Consider the following 18,305-nt stretch of genomic DNA (forward strand, 5'->3'; position numbering starts at 1 on the left):
CTGGGGAAGGGCTTGAGGCTGGCAGCAGGGAGCACTGCAGTGATGTTCTCCTGCCCTTTAGGTATCACATCGAGGTGAACAGGGTTCCTGCTGGCAACTGGGTGCTGATAGAAGGAGTGGACCAGCCCATAGTGAAGACTGCGACGGTCACAGAGCCTCGGGGCAATGAGGAGGTAACTGCAGAGCTGCTGCCAGCCTTACAGGGCCCCAGGGTGATGGGACACAGCCAAGACATGGAGGGGCTGGAGTGGGCCCAGAGAAGGGCAAGGGATGGCCAAGGGCTCAGGTCCAGCCAACATGGATTTAGGAAGGATCCTGCCTCTCCAACCTGAGCTCCTTCCATGCCCAGGGGACTGCCTGGGGGCTGTGGGGCAGGCTGTGGATGTGCTCTGCCTGGACTGCAGCAAGACCTTTGACACTGTCCCCCACAGCAAACTCCTGGCCAAGCTGTCAGCCCCTGGCTGGGACAGCAGCTCTCTGAGCTGGGTTAGGAACTGGCTGGAGGCTGAGCCCAGAGAGTGGTGGTGAATGGTGCCACAGCCAGCTGGCAGCCAGGCACCAGTGCTGTGCCCCAGGGAGCAGTGCTGGGCCCCAGCCTCTTTAACATCTTCATTGATGATCTGGAGGAGGGCATTGAGTCCATCAGCAGTAAATGTGCAGCTGACACCAAGCTGGGGGCAGGAGTTGATCTGTTAGAGGGTAGGAGAGCTCTGCAGAGGGACCTGGCCAGGCTGCACAGCTGGGCAGAGGCCAACAGGATGGCATTCAACAAGTCCCAGTGCCAGGGGCTGCACTTTGGCCACAGCAACCCCAGGCAGTGCTGCAGGATGGGGGCAGAGTGGCTGAGAGCAGCCAGGCAGAGAGGGACCTGGGGGGAGTGGTGGAGAGCAGCTGAACAGGAGCCAGCAGTGTGCCCAGGGGGCCAAGAGGGCCAAGGGCATCCTGGCCTGCAGCAGGCAGAGTGTGGCCAGCAGGAGCAGGGAGGTCATTCTGCCCCTGTACACTGCACTGGTTAGGCCACACCTCGAGTCCTGTGTCCAGCTCTGGGCTCCTCAGCTCAGGAAAGAGGTTGAGCTGCTGGAAGGTGTCCAGAGAAGGGCAAGAAAGCTGGGGAGGGGTCTGGAGCACAGCCCTGGGAGGAGAGGCTGAGGGAGCTGGGGTTGCTTAGCCTGCAGAAGAGGAGGCTCAGGGGAGACCTTCTTGCTCTCTGCAACTCCCTGCAGGGAGGTTGGAGCCAGGTGGGGGTTGGGCTCTTCTGCCAGGCACCCAGCAGCAGAATAAGAGGACACAGTCTCAAGCTGTGCCAGGGGAGGTTTAGGCTGGAGGTGAGGAGAAAGTTCTTCACACAGAGAGTTGTTAGCCATTGGGATGTGCTGCCCAGGGAGGTGGTGGAGTCCCCATCCCTGGAGGTGTTCAAGAGGGCACTGGATGTGGCACTTGGTGCCATGGCCTAGCAGGCATGAGGTCTTGGGTGACAGGGTTTGCCCAGCCTTGCCAGAGTTAGAGAATGGTTGGGCTGGATGGTCCTAGAGGGCTCATCCAACCAAGGTGGTTGTGTGATTCTGTTCTGTGACCCCCAGAGCTCCAGGGGGGAGGTTAATGAAACCTTGGCTGCTGAGGAGCCCTGGCACAGGAGGCACCCAGGGAAAGAGAAGGGCTTCAGGTGCTGTGTGTGCCTCCAGTGGCCACCTCAGCAGGCAGAGGTTCAGCTCCTTGTCCTCACCTGCTTGCAGGCTCAGATCTTCCGTCCTTTGAAGTTCAACACCACATCTGTCATCAAGATAGCTGTGGAGCCAGTGAACCCCTCAGAGCTCCCCAAGATGCTGGACGGGCTCCGCAAGGTCAACAAGAGCTACCCCTCGCTCACCACCAAGGTACTGCAGCTCCCTCCCTGCCCTCTCCTGGGGGCCACTCAGCTGCAGGCTCACTCCTTTGGCTCACTGTGGCTTTTGTTTGTCCTGGGTTCTTTCCATGCTGTTGCAGCTGATCTCATGAATCGCCTGGAAGTAGCAAACTGTAGATCCAGCAGAGCCTTGGCCCCCAGGGCAGCAGCTCTCTGCAGAGCACCTCAGCACCTCCTGCTGCAAGGGGCTGGGGAAGCTTTCCTGGGGCTGCTCTGAGCATCACCTAGTGCTGCACCTCTGAGAGGGCCCTGGGGCTGTTGGTTGGCAGTCACTGACCAGGAGCCAGCAGTGCCCAGGGGGCCAAGAAGGCCAAGGGCAGCCTGGCTTGGGTCAGAAGCAGGGTGGGCAGCAGGGCCAGGAGGTGACCATCCCCCTGTGCTCAGCACTGGGGAGGCCACAGCTCAGTGCTGTGCTCAGCTCTGGCTTTCACTCCAGAAAGGACACTGAGGGGCTGGAGCCTGTCCAGAGCAGGGCAGCCAGGCTGGAGAAGGGCCTGGAGCCCCTGGGCTGTGAGGAGGAAGCTGGCAGGGTTCAGGCTGGAGCAGAGGAGGCTGAGGGAGAGCTCCTTGCTCTCTGCAGCTCCCTGCAGGGAGGTTGCAGTGAGGAGGGGACAGCCTCTGCTCCTTGGGGACAAGGGCCAGGAGCAGAGGCAATGGCTCCAAGCTGCCCCAGGGGAGGCTCAGGCTGGAGCTCAGGAAATCTTTCTGCCCTGGAAGGGATCTCAGCCATTGGCAGAGGCTGCCCAGGGCAGTGCTGCAGTGCCCAGGCCTGGGGGTGTGCAAGCAGCAGGGCCCTGGTGCTGAGGGCCATGGTTTGGTGCTGAGCCTGCAGTGCTGGGTCAGGGGCTGGACTGGGTGAGCTTGGAAGCTACTCTGCAATGCTGGGGCTTCCTCAGGCTCATGGAGGAGCCTGGGAGGGAAGGAGGTGTGAGAGCAGTGGTGCTGGCAGCTGAAGCCTCTCCTCTCGGTCAGGTGGAGGAGTCTGGGGAGCACGTGATCCTGGGGACGGGCGAGCTGTACCTGGACTGTGTGATGCACGACCTGCGCAAGATGTACTCCGAGATCGACATCAAGGTGAGGGCTGGGGGGGGGACAGCCCCCCAGCTGGGGCAGGGCTTTGTGCCCCTGCCTCAGAAAGGTGGGAAAATCAATGTGGCTGAAGGCACAGCATGGATTGTGCCATGCCCCTTTAAAAGGCAAAGCTGAAGCTTGTTGGGATGTGAGGTAACTTTGCAGCTGGAAACTGGAACCCTGCATTTGCTTCCTTGCCCTGCCTTGAGGACAACAATGGTGACAACATTGACAGCTGAGGGGCAAGCAACTGATGTTGTTGACCTGGGCCTGAGCAAAGCCTTCCACACTGTCCCCACCACAGCCTGGGCTCCAGGCTGCTGACACAGGGGTGTGATGGGTGACCACCAGATGGATACAGAACTGGCTTGATGGCTGCACCCAGAGAGTGGCTGTCCATGGCTCCATGGCCCAGGGGAGGCCAGGGACAAGCAGAGGCCCTCAGGGATCAGTCCTGGCACCAGGCTTGTTCAACATCTCTGTGGGTGCCAGGGACAGTGGCACTGAGTGCAGCCTCAGCAGGGTTGCTGCTGACACCAAGCTGTGTGGGGCAGCAGACAGCTGGAGGGAAGGGATCCATCCAGAGGGCCCTGGGCAGGCTGGAGAGGTGGGCACAAGCCAAGCTCAGGAGGTTCAACCAGAGCAAGGGCAGGGTCCTGCAGCTGGGTGGAGGCAATTCCAGGCACAAATGCAGGCTGGGCAGGGACTGGCTGGAAAGCAGCCCTGAGGAGAGAGCCTTGGGGGTGCTGGGGGAGGAGAAGCTCAGCAGGAGCTCTCAGTGTGCACTTGCAGCCCAGAGAGCCAAGCAGAGCCTGGGCTGCAGCAAGAGAAGTGTGGCCAGCAGGGCCAGGGAGGGGATTCTGCCCCTCTGCTCAGCTCTGGGGAGACCCCACCTGGAGTACTGCCTCCAGCTCTGGAGCCCCTATTGCAAGAGGGATCTGGAGGGGCTGGAAGGTGTCCAGAGCAGGGCCAGGAGGATGAGCAGAGGGCTGGAGCTGCTCTGCTGTGAGCACAGACTGAAGGAGTTGGGGCTGTTCAGTCTGGAGAAGAGAAGGCTCTGAGGTGACCTCATTGTGGCCTTCCAGGATCTGCAGGGGGCTCCAAGAAGGCTGGGGAGGGACTGCTCAGGCTCTCAGGTAGTGATAGGACTGGGGGGAATGGAATGAAGCTGGGGGTGGGGAGATTGAGGCTGGAGGTGAGGAGGAAGTTCTTCCCCATGAGAGTGGTGAAGCCCTGGGATGGGTTGTCCAGGGAGGTGGTTGAGGCCCCAGCCCTGGAGGTGTTTAAGGCCAGGCTGGATGAGGCTTTAGCCAGGCTGATCCAGTGTGGGGTGTCCCTGCCCATGGCAGGGGGGCTGGAACTGGATGATCCTTGTGCTCCCTTCCAACCCTGACTGATACTGGGATACTATGAAGGGAAACAACCAGCAGGGAGAAAGTAGCCTTTGCCTCCTGAACAAGCTGAGAGACCTTCCACAGCATCCCTTGCATAACAGAGCTCCAGGTCTGCAGACAACAAGGTTGCATGGCTCCATGAAGAGGCTCAGGCTGAGTGTGTGGAGGCTGAGAACTTGATGCTGCACCTACATCTACTGGCAGAGCTCTGCATTGGTTCACACAGCCTCTGCAGCCAAGTTCCTTGCAACTGTGCTGCTCTGTTCATGCACATCAAGCTGCTAGGTGGCAAGAACCTCTGAAAGGGGAAAGGAGCTGGAAGCTGGAAGTGTTCTCAAGGCAGATCTGCAGAGGACACCAAGCTGGGTGGTGTGGTTGATGGGAGTGGGGGGGATGGGATCCATCAAGTGAGACCTGGAGAGGTGGGAGGAGGAAATCTTAGAGGAGGTTCAACAAGGCAAAGGGCAAGGTCCTGCAGCTGGGTTGGGGCAACCCTGGATATCAGTCCAGGCTTGGGGGATGATGAGATTGAGGGCAGCCCTGCAGAGAAAAGAGTTGAAGGTGCTGGTGGGGGAGAAGCTGGATAGGAGCTAGCAATGGGCACTGGCAGCACAGGAGGCCAAGGGCAGCCTAAGGCTGCCCTTGGCCTCCTGTGCTGCCAGTGCCCATTGCCAGAGAGGGAGAGAGAGGATCCTGCCCCTCTGATCTGCTCTGGGGAGACCTCACCTGCAGGGCTGTGTCCAGCTGTGGGGCCCTCAACACAGGAAGGAGAGGGTCCAGAGGAGGCCACAAAGATGATCAGAGGGCTGCAGAACCTCTGCTGTGGGGACAGGCTGAGGGAGTTGGGGGTGTTCAGCCTGGAGAAGAGAAGGCTCCAGGGAGACCTCAGAGCAGCTTTCCAGTACCTGAAGAGGGCTACAAGAAGGCTGCAGAGGGACTGCTCCCAAAGGCCTGCAGGGACAGGACCAGGGGCAATGGTTTGAAAGGAGAGCAGAGCAGATTGAGATTGGATGTGAGGAACAAGTTGTGCACCAGGAGGCTGCTGGAACGCTGCAACAGGGAGGTGGTTGAGGTCCCATCCCTGGAGATACTCAAGGTGAGGCTCAACAAGGCTCTGAGCAACCTGATCCAGTGGAGGATGTCCCTGCTGAGTGCAGGGGGGTTGGGATGGATGAGCTTTGGGGGTCCCTTCCAATCCAACCCATTCCAGGATTCCACATCTGAAAGCCATTTGGGCAGACAGTTAACATAGAAGCAGTCAGGGTTGGAAGGGAGCACAAGGATCATCCAGTTCCAACCCCCCTGCCATGGGCAGGGACACCCCACACTGGATCAGGCTGGCCAGAGCCTCATCCAGCCTGGCCTTAAACACCTCCAGGGCTGGGGCCTCAACCACCTCCCTGGACAACCCATCCCAGGGCTTCACCACTCTCATGGGGAAGAACTTCCTCCTCAATTCTCTGTCTTCAACTTAAACCCCCAGCCTATTGTCAGCCCACCCCAGGAGTCAGACAAATGGCCTTGGGAGAGGAGCTGACCTGCCTGGTGGATGTGGGGCAGGCTGTGGATGTGGTCTGCCTGGACCTCAGCAAGGCCTTTGCCACCATCCCCCACAGCAAACTCCTGGCCAAGCTGTCAGCCCCTGGCTGGGACAGCAGCTCTCTGAGCTGGGTGAGGAACTGGCTGGAGGCTGAGCCCAGAGAGTGGTGGTGAATGGTGCCACAGCCAGCTGGCAGCCAGGCACCTGTGGTGTGCCCCAGGGATCAGTGCTGGGCCCCAGCCTCTTTAACATCTTCATTGATGATCTGGAGGAGGGCATTGAGTCCATTAGTAGTAAATGTGCAGCTGGCACCAAGCTGGGGGCAGGAGTTGAGCTGCTGGAGGGGAGGAGAGCTCTGCAGAGGGACCTGGCCAGGCTGGGCAGATGGGCAGAGGCCAAGGGCAGGAGATTGAACACATCCAAGTGCCAGGGGCTGCACATTGGCCACAGCAACCCCAGGCAGTGCTGCAGGCTGGGGGCAGAGTGGCTGAGAGCAGCCAGGCAGAGAGGGACCTGGGGGGACTTGTGGACAGCAGCTGAACAGGAGCCCGCAGTGTGCCCAGGGGGCCAAGAAGGCCAAGGGCATCCTGGCCTGCAGCAGGAAGAGTGTGGCCAGCAGGAGCAGGGAAGTCCTTGTGCCCTGTGCTCAGCACTGCTGAGGCCACACCTGGAGTCCTGTGTCCAGTTCTGGGCTCCTCAGGTCAGGAAAGAGGTTGAGCTGCTGGAAAGTGTCCAGAGAAGGGCAAGAAAGCTGGGGAGGGGTCTGGGGCACAGCCCTGGGAGGAGAGGCTGAGGGAGCTGGGGTTGCTTAGCCTGCAGAAGAGGAGGCTCAGGAGAGACCTTCTTGCTCTCTGCAACTCCCTGCAGGGAGGCTGTAGCCAGCTGGGGGTTGGTCTCTTCTGCCAGGCACCCAGCAGCAGAATAAGAGGACACAGTCTCAAGCTGTGCCAGGGGAGGTTTAGGCTGGAGGTTAGGAAGAAGTTCTACACAGAGAGAGTGATTGCCCATTGGAATGGGCTGCCTGGGGAGGTGGTGGAGTCCCCATCCCTGGAGGTGTTCAGGAGGAGCCTTGCTGGGGTGCTTGGTGCCATGGGTTAGTTGTTTAGGTGGTGTTGGATGATAGGTTGGACTTGATGATCTTGAAGGTCTCTTCCAACCTGGTCTGGTCTATTCTATTCTGTTCTATTCTATTCATTCTGGAATGGAATGCAGGAGGCCACCAAGCATCCTGTGCAGGCCCCAGTGGGGTCCAGATCCAGTGGTGATCCAAACACTGGCAGCTGAAGCCACCTTTCAATTGCTTCAATTCACCCCCAACCCCAAAGAGAAGTCCTCTGAGGCCCTCCCAAACCTGCTGGCTCTTGTTGCAGGTTGCTGATCCTGTCGTGACATTCTGTGAGACAGTGGTGGAGACATCATCCCTGAAGTGCTTTGCTGAGACACCCAACAAGAAGTAAGAGCCTGTGGGCAAGCTGGGGCCTGGGCACATCATCTTTTAGCCCAGTTTGGCCCATTTCCAGCTCTTTTGTGTGGCTGGGGGATGTGTTGGGATCCCAGAGCAGGTGCCAAAGAGCCCAGTGCTGCCTGAAGGCAGCACTAGGCTCTTTGGCACCTGCTCTGGGATCCCAACACATCCCCCAAACACTTCATGAGCCAAACCTTCTGTGGGTGTTGTTTTTGTTGCCTGGTGGTGCCCTGGAGCCTTTCAGCCTGGTCTCATCTGCTCCCTTCAGCATGTGTTGGAGAGAGGGAAGGCTGTGAAGGAGCAGAGGCTTGATTGAGCAGGGGGAAAATCCAGGAGCAGAGGACCTCTCAGTGCCTGAAGTTTCAGGGCAGTGATGATTTGTAGCATGCTGAAGGCAGCTTTCCTGGGTGGTTTCTTGGGTCTGCATTGCCCTGGTGCAGTCTCTCTTTGGGTTTGGGAGGGGGGAAAGGTTCCAGGCTTGGGTTGGTCTCTGGGGGGCACCTTGGTGGGGGTTCCCCAAGGCAACGTCTTGTGTGTGGATCAGGGTGAGTGGTGGTTCTGCCCATTGCCTGCTCCATGGGCTTCCTTCTGCAGCCCTGGGCATCTGACAGGGGGATGGAGCTGTGCTGGAGGTGAGCAGACTTCAGAGAGCAGTGGTTGAGTGTCTGAGCTGTCCTCACAAGTGAGGGCCATGGGTGGCTTCATCTCCCCAGCTGGGAGGGAGGCAGTGAGGGCCATGGGTGGCTTCATCTCCCCAGCTGTGGTGGAGGCAGTGAGGGCCATGGGTGGCTTCATCTCCCCAGCTGGGAGGGAAGCAGTGAGGGCCTTGGGTGGCTTCAGCTCCCCAGCTAGGAGGGAGGCAGTGAGGGCCTTGGGTGGCTTCAGCTCCCCAGCTGGGAGGGAGGCAGTGAGGGCCTTGGGTGGCTTCAGCTCCCCAGCTGGGAGGGAGGCAGTGCAGCCCCTGCAGTCCTGCCAGCTCCTCCCACTTCCATCACCCCAGGAGCTAACTGCAGCTGCCTCTGTTCTCAGGAACAAGATCACCATGATTGCTGAGCCTCTGGAGAAAGGACTGGCAGAGGACATTGAAAATGAAGTGGTGCAGATAACATGGAACAGGTACAGCAGATCTGGGCAGGGCAGGAACCCTTCTAGAAGCAAATGGTTTGGGGAATCAAGGGAAGGCAGAGATCTGCCAAGTGCTCAGCAGCAGCCTCTAGACAGGGCTCCTGGCCCCAGCATTGCTCCCAGCTACTCCAGGAGCATCTTCCCCCTCAGAATGCATTGGGTTGGAAGGGACCCTTGAAGGTCATCTTTGAATCACAGAGCTGCCAGGGCTGGAAGGGACCTCAAGGCTCAGCCAGCCCCAACCCCCTGCCATGGGCAGGGACACCTCACACCACAGCTCACAGCCACCTCCAGCCTGGCTGCAAACACCTCCAGGCAGGAGGCTTCCACCACCTCCCTGGGCAGCCTGTGCCAGGCTCTCACCACCCTCCTGGGGAACAACTTCTTCCTCACAGCCAATCTCAATCTCCCCACTTCCAGTTCTGCTCCATCCCCCCCAGCCCTATCCCTCCCTGACACCCTCAAAAGTCCCTCCCCAGCTTTCTTGCAGCCCCCTTCAGATACTGGAAGGCCACAAGAAGGTCTCTTGGGAGCCTTCTCCTCTCCAGCCTGCACAGCCCCAACTCCCTCAGGTTGTGCTCACAGCAGAGCAGCTCCAGCCCTCTGCTCCTCCTCCTGGCCCTTCTCTGGACACCTCCCAGCCCCTCCAGATCCTTCCTGGCACAGAGGCTCCAGAGCTGGCCCCAGAGCTCCAGCTGTGGTCTCAGCAGAGTGGAGCAGAGGGGCAGAATCCCCTCCCTGCCCTGGTGGCCACACTTCTCTTGCTGCAGCCCAGGCTCTGCTTGGCTTTCTGGGCTGCAAGTGCTCCCTGCTGAGCTTCTCCCCCAGCACCCCCAAGGCCTTTTCTCCAGGGCTGCCCTCAGGCCAGTCCCTGCCCAGCCTGTAGCAGTGCCCTGCCCCAGCTGCAGGACCTTGCACTTGGCCTTGTCCAAGCCCCCTGCAGTGAGCAGGGACACCTCTGACTAGAGCAGGCTGCTCAGGGCCCCATCAGGTTTGGCCCTCAGCAGATCAGATGCTCCAGGGGAAAAGCTGAAGCCAGCTGATGCCTGAAGGGAGCAGGGTCATAAACAATGCTGTGAGTGCAGGTCAGAGCCTGGCTTCCTGAAATTCCTTCCATCCTCCTTTGATCAGGAAGAAGCTGGGGGAGTTCTTCCAGACCAAGTACGACTGGGATCTGCTGGCTGCCCGCTCCATCTGGGCCTTCGGGCCAGACGCCACCGGCCCCAACATCCTGGTAGATGATACTCTGCCCTCAGAGGTGAGAAACGCAGGCAGGGAGGTCACATTGCAGTGAGAGGTTTGGCCTGTGATGCCAAGAGGGGACCACCCACCCCTGCCAGAACCTGCAGCAAGGCCTTGATGCTGTTGCAGTGCTCCCTGGCTTGCCAGGTCCTGTCTCTGCTGGACTTCCTCCACCACGCTCTATGCTTTTCTCCTCCACACTCCTGCACTCAGCTAGCACCCTGCCTGGTGCTTTGCAGGCATTGCTCTTTGGGCCTCACAACTGGCAGTCAAGCAGCTCTGCCTTCCAGGGTTACCCAAATGTGGACTCTGAGTTTCTCTCTAGGCTGCACTCTAGGTGCCAAGCTCTGCAGGTGATGCTCCTGAGCCGTGAGAGAGAGGAATGGGCACTGGGGTGCCAGGGGTCATTGCTGCTCCTCTGGGAACTGGCTTTTGAACACTGGGGGCTGTTAATGCCTTGTGATGCAGGTTGGGTGTCTGAAGCAGCCTGTCTGTCTGTCTGTCTGTCTGTAGGTGGACAAGTCTCTGCTGGGCTCTGTGAAGGACAGCATCGTGCAGGGATTTCAGTGGGGGACCAGGGAAGGGCCTCTCTGTGATGAATGTAAGTGGGACCTGGGGGGAAGTGGAGCTGCTGGGCTGAATTCTGTCATTTCTAAGGACTGAGCTGGTTCCACTGGTGCACTCCCTCAGTGGTCAGTTCCCTTCTCACACCACACCTGGGGACAGCTCTGAGGATCATGGAATAGTAGGGGTTAGAAGGGACCTCCCCAGGCCGAGTCCAACCCCCTGCCAGAGCAGGAACACCCATGGCAGGTCACACAGGAACACATCCAGGTGGGTCTGGAAAGTCTCCAGAGGAGACTCCACAACCTCTGGGCAGCCTGCTCCAGGACTCCAGCACCCTCACTCCAGAGAAGGGTTTCCTCATGTTGAAGTGGAATCTCCTGGGTTCCACTTTGTGTCCATTGCCCCTTGTCCTGTCACAGGGCAGCAGTGAAAAGAGCCTGGCCCCTTCCTGACATCCACCCCTTAGATACTGATCAGATCATAGAGTCATAGAATCAGTCAGGGTTGGAAGGGAGCACAAGGATCATCCAGTTCCACCCCCCCTGCCATGGGCAGGGACACCCCACACTAGATCAGCCTGGCCAGAGCCTCATCCAGCCTGGCCTTAAACACCTCCCATCTCAGTCTTTTCTTCTCCAAGCTAAACAGCCCCAGGGCTCTCAGCCTGTCCTCATCAGACAGATCTTCCAGTCCCTTCATCATCCTCACAGCCTCCCTTGGACTCTCTCCAGCAGTTCTTTGTCCATTTTGAACTGGGAAGGCCAGAACTGGACACACTGCTCCAGATGTGGTCTCAGCAGGGCAGAGCAGAGGGCCTGAGAAGGCAGGGAACACAACCTCCCCCTTTTCTCTGGCTGTAGATGCCCCTCAGGTGCTGACACTTGCTGGCTGCCTATGAACTTCTTTGGTGTGAGGGTGCTGGAGCCCTGGAGCAACCTGCCCAGAGAGGTGAGGTGAGGTTAGAATAGAATAGACCAGACCAGACCAGACCAGGTTGGAAGAGACCTTCAAGATCATCCAGTCCAACCTCTCCCCCAGCACCATCTGATCAACTAAACCATGGCTCCAAGGGCCTCATCCAGGCTCTTCCTAAACACCTCCAGGGATGGGGACTCCACCACCTCCCTGGGCAGCACATCCCAGTGGCCAATTACTCTTTCTGGGAAGAATTTTCTCCTCACCTCCAGCCTGAACCTCCCCTGGCACAGCTTGAGACTGTGTCCTCTTGTTCTGGTGCTGCTTGCCTGGGAGAAGAGCCCAACCCCCACCTGGCTACAGCCTCCCTGCAGGGAGCTGGAGAGAGCAAGAAGGTCTCCCCTGAGCCTCCTCTTCTCCAGGCTGTGGAGTCTCCTTCTGTGGAGACTTTCCAAACCCACCTGGGTGTGTTGCTGTGACCTGCCCTGCCAGCTGGCACTGTGGCTCCCCCAGCTGGGGTGCAGCCAGGCCGGAGAGCGCCCTGCGCGATAAGCCTCTGCCTGACCGTGCTGGACAGGCAGGGCTGGGCCCTGGCCGTGGCCTCCCTGCTGGCACTGGATGCAGGAGAGGCTGTGGTGGCCGCAGGCCTGCGGCTGCGTGCCCCGGGGGCGGCAGGGGCCGTGCCGGGGGTGAGTCGCTGTGCTCTCTGCCTCCCGCAGTGATCCGCAACGTCAAGTTCAAGATCCTGGACGCGGTGATCGCGCAGGAGCCTCTGCACCGCGGCGGGGGCCAGATCATCCCCACGGCTCGCAGGGTGGTCTACTCTGCCTTCCTCATGGTGAGCACCGCGCTGCGCGCCCCCAGCCTCGGCCTCCTGCTCTGGCAGCTCCCAGCAGCGCAGCCTGAGCGGCTCCCTGTGCCCCGGGGGCCCCGAGCGGCTCGCTGTGCCCCGGGGACCCTGGGGCCCCAAGTGGCTCCCTGTGCCCCGGGGGCCCCGAGCGGCTCTGTGCGCCCCGGTGCCCCCGAGCGGCTCTGTGCGCCCCGGTGCCCCCGAGCGGCTCCCTGTGCCCCGGGGGCCCCGAGCGGCTCCCTGTGCCCCGGGGACCCTGGGGCCCCAAGTGGCTCCCTGTGCTGCGGGGCCCCGAGCGGCTCTGTGTGCCCCGGTGCCCCCGAGCGGCTCTGTGTGCCCCGGTGCCCCCAGGCAGCTCTGTGCCCCGGGGGCCCCGAGCGGCTCTGTGTGCCCCGGTGCCCCCAGGCATCTCTGTGCCCCGGGGGCCCCTGAGTGGCTCTGTGTGCCCCGGTGCCCCCAGGCGGCTCTGTGTGCCCCGGTGCCCCCGAGCGGCTCTGTGTGCCCCGGTGCCCCCGAGCGGCTCTGTGTGCCCCGGTGCCCCCGAGCGGCTCTGTGTGCCCCGGTGCCCCCGAGCATCTCTGTGTGCCCCCGAGCATCTCTGTGCCCCAGGGGCCCCTGAGCAGCTCCATGTGCCCCGAGGTCCCTGAGCATCTCTGTGTGCCCCGGTGCCCCTGAGCATCAATGTGTGCCCCGGTGCCCCCGAGCATCTCCGTGTGCCCCGAGGTCCCCGAGTGGCTCTCTCTGCCCCAGGGGCCCTGAGTGGCTCTATGTTCCCCAGGGGCCCTGGGTGGCTCCCTCTGCCCCGGGGGCCCTGGGTGGCTCCCTCTGCCCCAGGGGCCCTGAGTGGCTCTATGTTCCCCAGGGGCCCTGAGTGGCTCTATGTTCCCCAGGGGCCCTGGGTGGCTCCCTCTGCCCCGGGGGCCCTGGGTGGCTCCCTCTGCCCCAGGGACCCTGGGTGGCTCCCTCTGCCCCGGGGGCTGTGGCTTTAGAGGGAATCCTTCCCCTGTCAGCGCCTCCAGCGCCCCGGGGGCTGGCAGAGCAGCTCCAGCGGCCAGCAGGTTGCAGGCTGGCTGGAAGCTTGTGCAGGGCATCTGCTCTGCTTCCCCCTTTTGCTGCTGTTTGGCTTGCTGGGAGGGGTGGGTGTGGGGCAGAGGGAGCCCTGGCCAGGAGGATGGGTGGAAGGTGAACTGTGGGAACTTGCATGGAAACAGGAGGAAAAGCTTCTTCCCTGTGAGGGTTGACGGAGCCCTGGGACAGGCTGCCCAGGGGGGCTGTGGAGTCTCCCTCTCTGGTGATATTCAGAACCCTCCTGGATGTGTTCTTGTGTGATCTGCTCTAGGTGATCCTGCTCTGGCAGGGGGGTTGGGGTGGATGAGCTTTCGAGGTCCCTTCCAGCCCCTGCAGTTCTGTGGTTGTGGTTCTGTGATGGAGAAAAGCTCCTCTCAGTGTTTGGGGTTGGATTGGGCAGCCTTGGGGCAGGAGCAGCCCTTTCATCCCAGGTCAGGCTGTGTTAGACTAAAGTGTGCCAGTCCCTGACTCTGGCTGGAATCAGAAGGCGTGGGAGCTGCTGGAGGCTCAGTGCTTTGTGTCCCTCTTCCCTCCCAGGCCACCCCTCGTTTGATGGAGCCTTACTACTTCGTGGAGGTGCAGGCCCCTGCCGACTGCGTGTCCGCGGTGTACACAGTGCTGGCCAGGAGGAGGTGAGCTGCTGCCTGCTGGGGTGGGATCAGAGGATCCCAGGATCCTAGGGGTTGGAAAGGACCTCCAAAGATCATCAAGTCCAACCCTCTGCCAGAGCAGGACCATAGAATCCAGCACAGGTCCCACAGGAACACAGCCAGGCAGGGCTGCAAAGGCTCCAGAGCAGGAGACTCCACAACCTCTCTGGGCAGCCTGCTCCAGGGCTCTGGGAGCCTCACAGTGCAGAAGTTCCTCCTCATGCTGAGCTGGAACCTCCTGTGCTGCAGTTTAGATCCATTGCCCCTTGTCCTGTCACAGGATGCAGCTGAGCAGAGCCTGGCCCTGTCCCCTCCCTCCTGACCCCCAGCCCTCAGCTATTGATAGCCATTGATCAGATCCCTCTCAGCCTTCTCCTCCCCAGCCTGACCACCCCCAGAGCTCTCAGCCTCTCCTCCCCAGGCAGTGCTGCAGTCCCTTCAGCATCCTTGCAGCCCTCCTTTGGACTCTCTCCAGCAGATCCCTGTCCCTCCTGAGCTGGGGAGCCCAGAGCTGGATGCAGTATTCCAGATTTGGCCTCACCAGGGCAGAGTAGAGGGGGAGGAGAACCTCCCTGGCTCTGCTGGCCACACTCCTCTGATTGCAGCCCAGGACCCCATTGGCCTTCTTGGCTCCCAGGGCACATTGCTGACCCATGGAGAAGTTGTTATCCACCAGCACTCCCAGGGGCTGGTTGTCTGCAGGTGTTCACAGTCCCAGCACTGCTTGTGGAGCAAGGGGAGAAGGGGAAATCCCTGCCAAGTGACAGCTGAAAGCTTCCTGCACCCATCCCAGCCCCTGTGCTGCGTGAGGAGGGGGTGTCCAGGGTCGCAGGCAGCCCTTGGTTGGTGCCTGGTTAATCCCTGAGTGTCAGAGAGGAAATGGTCTAAAGAGGCATGAGACCCCACCTAGAGAGCTGCCCCAGCTCTGGGGCCTCCAGTGTAAGGACATGGCCCTCTTGGACTGGAGGAAGCCACAGCAATGCCCTCAGGGCTGGAAGCCCTCTGCTGGGAGGCCAGGCTGAGAGGGTTGGGGTTCTTCAGCCTGGAGACCTGGTGGCCTTTGAGCAGCCTGCAGGGGAGCTGGGGAGGAATCTGTGTCAGGAGTGTGCTGACAGGACAAGGAGTAATGGCCTCAGAGTGACAGGAGGTAGATTGAGATTAGATTAGAGGAGGAAATGGTGAAGCACTGGACCAGCCTGGACCAGCCTGCCCAGAGGAGCTATGGATGCCCCTGGAAGTGCTCAAGGCTCTGAGCAACCTGCTCTAGGTGCAGATGTCCCTGCACTCTGCAGGGGACTTGGACTGGATGAGCTTTAAGGTCCTTTTCCAAGGCCAAGCAGCCTGTGCCCAGGGTTCTGTGGCATGCATGAGGTCTGATCTCTGGTGTGTTGGCAGAGGCCACGTGACACAGGATGCTCCCATCCCAGGCTCTCCTCTCTACACCATCAAAGCCTTCATCCCAGCCATCGACTCCTTTGGATTCGAGACAGACCTGAGGACCCACACTCAGGGACAGGCCTTCTCCCTCTCTGTCTTCCACCACTGGCAGGTGAGTCCTGGTGAGACAGGGAAGGGGCTGGGGTCAGGCACCAGGCAGGGGCTCCCAGCAGAGGGGGAACACAGGGGGAGCATCCTCACAGCATCTCACGTTGGGGATGCTGTGTGCAGCAGCTTTGATCCAAGTCACATCATCCTTTCTCCTCATGGGGGAGAGCTAAATGCTGCTGCTTGCTGGGAGAGGTGATCCTTGTCTGGGGCAAGAGAAGCTGCTGGGATGCATTTGGGGAGCAGAAGCCTGGGAGCAGGGTTTGGACTCGTTGGCCTGAGCCAACTTCAGCTTTGCCTCTTGGAGAAGGCTTTTTAAGCCAATGGAAAGCAGAGTTTGGGTCAAAGCACTGTCCCCTGGGTCACCTCTGTGTCTGGGGCAAATGAGGCCTTGCAGGAGCAGCCCCTGTGAGGTACACAGCTGCTTGTGGTGCAGCCAGGTGGGAACAGCAGCAGCAGCAGCCTGAGCTCCAGGAGCTGGCTTCAAGGTCAAGATGTAAAAGGCCAAAGCTTAGCTCTGCCTTGAGTTCTGGAGAGGGTTGTGCTGACCATGAGGGTGGTGAGGCACTGCAACAGGCTGTCCAGAGAAGCTGTGGATGCCTCCTCAACTGGAAGTGTCTAAGGCAAAGCTGGATGAGGCCTTGAGCAACCTGGGCTGGTGGGAGGTGTCCCTGCCCATGGCAGGGTGTTGGAGCTGGATGAGCTCTTAAGATCTTTCCCATTCTGTGATTGTATGAATCTATGGATTCAAGATGTCAGGACAGAAGCCAGACCAAGAGGTCTGGAGCCCATGTGGGTGGTTCTGGTTGCAGTACCCCAGGGGGAGGAAGGTGAGAGGTGCTTGGCCAGGAGAACAGATGAGGTGTTGGGGCTGTCACACCGTGGCTGGGGGTGTCCACAGGGCCCAGGGGGGGTTCCTGTGGCAGCTCAGGGTCTCCAGGAGGTGGAACTGGTCTCCCATGTCCTGGCCCTGTGTTTCAGATTGTGCCTGGTGACCCCTTGGACAAGAGCATCGTCATCCGGCCCCTGGAGCCCCAGCCAGCCCCACACCTGGCCAGAGAGTTCATGATCAAGACCAGGCGCAGGAAGGTAGGTCTGGGAGTATCTGCGGTGTCCCTCTGTCTGTCTGCCCCACAGCTGAGCTGTCCCTGGCCCTTGGGCACACCACATCCCCTCTGTTCCCAGACACAACCAATGAGCTTTGTGCCCCAGGACTTCCCCCACTCCTCACCCCCCATGCTGTGGGTTGGTGCCTGTGGTGGTCCCAGGAGCGACTCCTCTGGCAGTGGCTCCAGCCCAGAGCAGGTCCTGTGGCATCTGCTGAGCCCCATCTGGGCCCTTGGGGGCCTGGCTTTCCCTACCTGTCCTGCAGAGCAAGGAGCAGATGTTTGCTGTGCTGCTTTTGTGAGCTGGGCTGAGAGGCTGGGGGTGCTCCTGGGGCCACGAAGGGAAGGACAGGGAGCTGGTAGATGCTCTCAGCAGCACCAGGCACATGTTTGCAGCTTCCTGAGAGGCTGTGAGACAGCTTCAGGGTGCTGAGGAGCTCCTCGTGCCTTGCAGACTCTCCCTCCTTCTCTGGAGCCCCCAAACTGCTGTGAGTGTGGGACCCCAGCGTGCCTTGGTGGCACTGTGGCTCAGTGGCTGTGCAGCTGCTGGCTGCCAGAGGAGTGAGCTGTGGCTTTGTGGTCACCCTGCAGGGCCTGAGCGAGGATGTGAGCATCAGCAAGTTCTTTGATGACCCCATGCTGCTGGAGCTGGCCAAGCAGGACGTCGTCCTCAACTACCCCATGTGAGCCCTGGCTGCTGCCTGCCTGCCCTGCCCCAGCCCCCCCTGCCCAGCCCTGCCTCCTGGGACCTGCTCCTCAGGTGGCTGTGGAAGTTTTCCCTGGGTGTTCATGGACTGTGCAGCCAGAGCCTGCCCCACGGAGGGAGCAGCCCAGAGTGCTGCTGCTTTGTGTGTGGTCAGTGCCCAGCCCCTGTGGCCTCCAGCAGGAGATGTTCCCTCTGGATCTGCTCTCTCCAGCTTGTCCTCAGCTACAGTCTCGGGTTTGCTAAGGACTGAGCTTAAACTTGCTCTGAGCTTGCTGCTCATCCTCTCCTGCTGCCAGGGGCTGGCTGCCTTGGGCAGAGCACCTGGCTGGGCAGCCACTGAGGAAGGAGGAGGTGCTGGAGGGGTGGGGGAGAAGAGCCAGGTGTGGCTTTGACCTCTGTGTAGCTGTTTTTTGAACCCTGGTAAATGTTTCTTACAAACTTGCAGGCTCAGTCTGGTTGTGCTGGGAGAAGGCAGCGCTGGGAGAGGCTCTGCCTCAGCTGCTGCTTGGATTTCCCTGTCTCCAGCCCAAATTTCCCCTGTCCCTGGGCCCCATATCCCCCAGACACCCTGCTCCTGCCCTGCAGCAGCCAACTCACCACTCCAAGTAGGACCTTGAGGGGTTGGAGCAGAGCCAGAGAAGGGCAACAGAGCTGGGGAAGGGTCTGGAGAGCAGGGCTGGGGAGGAGCAGCTGAGGGAGCTGGGGGGGTTCAGCCTGGAGAGGAGGAGGCTGAGGGAGACCTCATTGCTCTCTGCAGCTCCCTGTTGGAGTGAGGTGGAGGTCAGTGTCCTCTCCCAAGGAACAAGTGATAGAGCAACAGGAAATGGCCTGGAGTTGCACCAGGGGAGGTTTAGGATGGGCAAGGGGCAGTGGCTGCAAACTAGAACCCAGGAGGTTTCACTTGGGCTTAAGGAGAAACCTCTTTACTTTGAGGGTGCCAGAGAACTGGACCAGGCCAGACAGAGGCTGTGGAGTCTCCTTCTCTGGAGACTTCAAAAAGCCACCTGGACACTGTGATCCTGGGCAAGCTGATCCAGACAAACCTGCTCTAGCAGGGGGCTTGGACTGGATGATCCCCAGAGGTCCCTTCCACCCCCTACCATTCCATGATTCTATTTGGAGCAATTTCTTCCCCCAAGGAATTGTCAAACCCTGGCC

At 60.3% G+C, this 18,305-nt stretch overlaps 1 protein-coding gene across 2 annotated transcripts in view; it reads left to right on the plus strand.

Annotated features, from left to right (window-relative positions):
* The window catches only part of EFTUD2 (elongation factor Tu GTP binding domain containing 2), a 42,829-nt gene extending 25,694 nt beyond the window's left edge, over positions 1-17,135 (plus strand). For both annotated transcript variants that reach the window (XM_054176584.1, XM_054176585.1), the window contains exons 17-28: positions 62-173; positions 1,734-1,874; positions 2,876-2,977; positions 7,279-7,361; positions 8,403-8,489; positions 9,630-9,756; positions 10,254-10,341; positions 11,942-12,060; positions 13,678-13,772; positions 15,186-15,339; positions 16,317-16,424; positions 17,033-17,135. In XM_054176584.1, the coding sequence (XP_054032559.1) occupies positions 62-173; positions 1,734-1,874; positions 2,876-2,977; positions 7,279-7,361; positions 8,403-8,489; positions 9,630-9,756; positions 10,254-10,341; positions 11,942-12,060; positions 13,678-13,772; positions 15,186-15,339; positions 16,317-16,424; positions 17,033-17,128 (1,312 nt within the window). In that variant the 3' untranslated portion in view covers positions 17,129-17,135. The remainder of the gene's footprint in view (positions 1-61; positions 174-1,733; positions 1,875-2,875; positions 2,978-7,278; positions 7,362-8,402; positions 8,490-9,629; positions 9,757-10,253; positions 10,342-11,941; positions 12,061-13,677; positions 13,773-15,185; positions 15,340-16,316; positions 16,425-17,032) is intronic.
* Positions 17,136-18,305: the final 1,170 nt, after the last annotated feature.

The sequence above is a fragment of the Dryobates pubescens genome, chromosome 36 (genome assembly GCF_014839835.1).
Source record: "Dryobates pubescens isolate bDryPub1 chromosome 36, bDryPub1.pri, whole genome shotgun sequence".
In the NCBI taxonomy this organism is placed as follows: Eukaryota; Metazoa; Chordata; class Aves; order Piciformes; family Picidae; genus Dryobates; species Dryobates pubescens.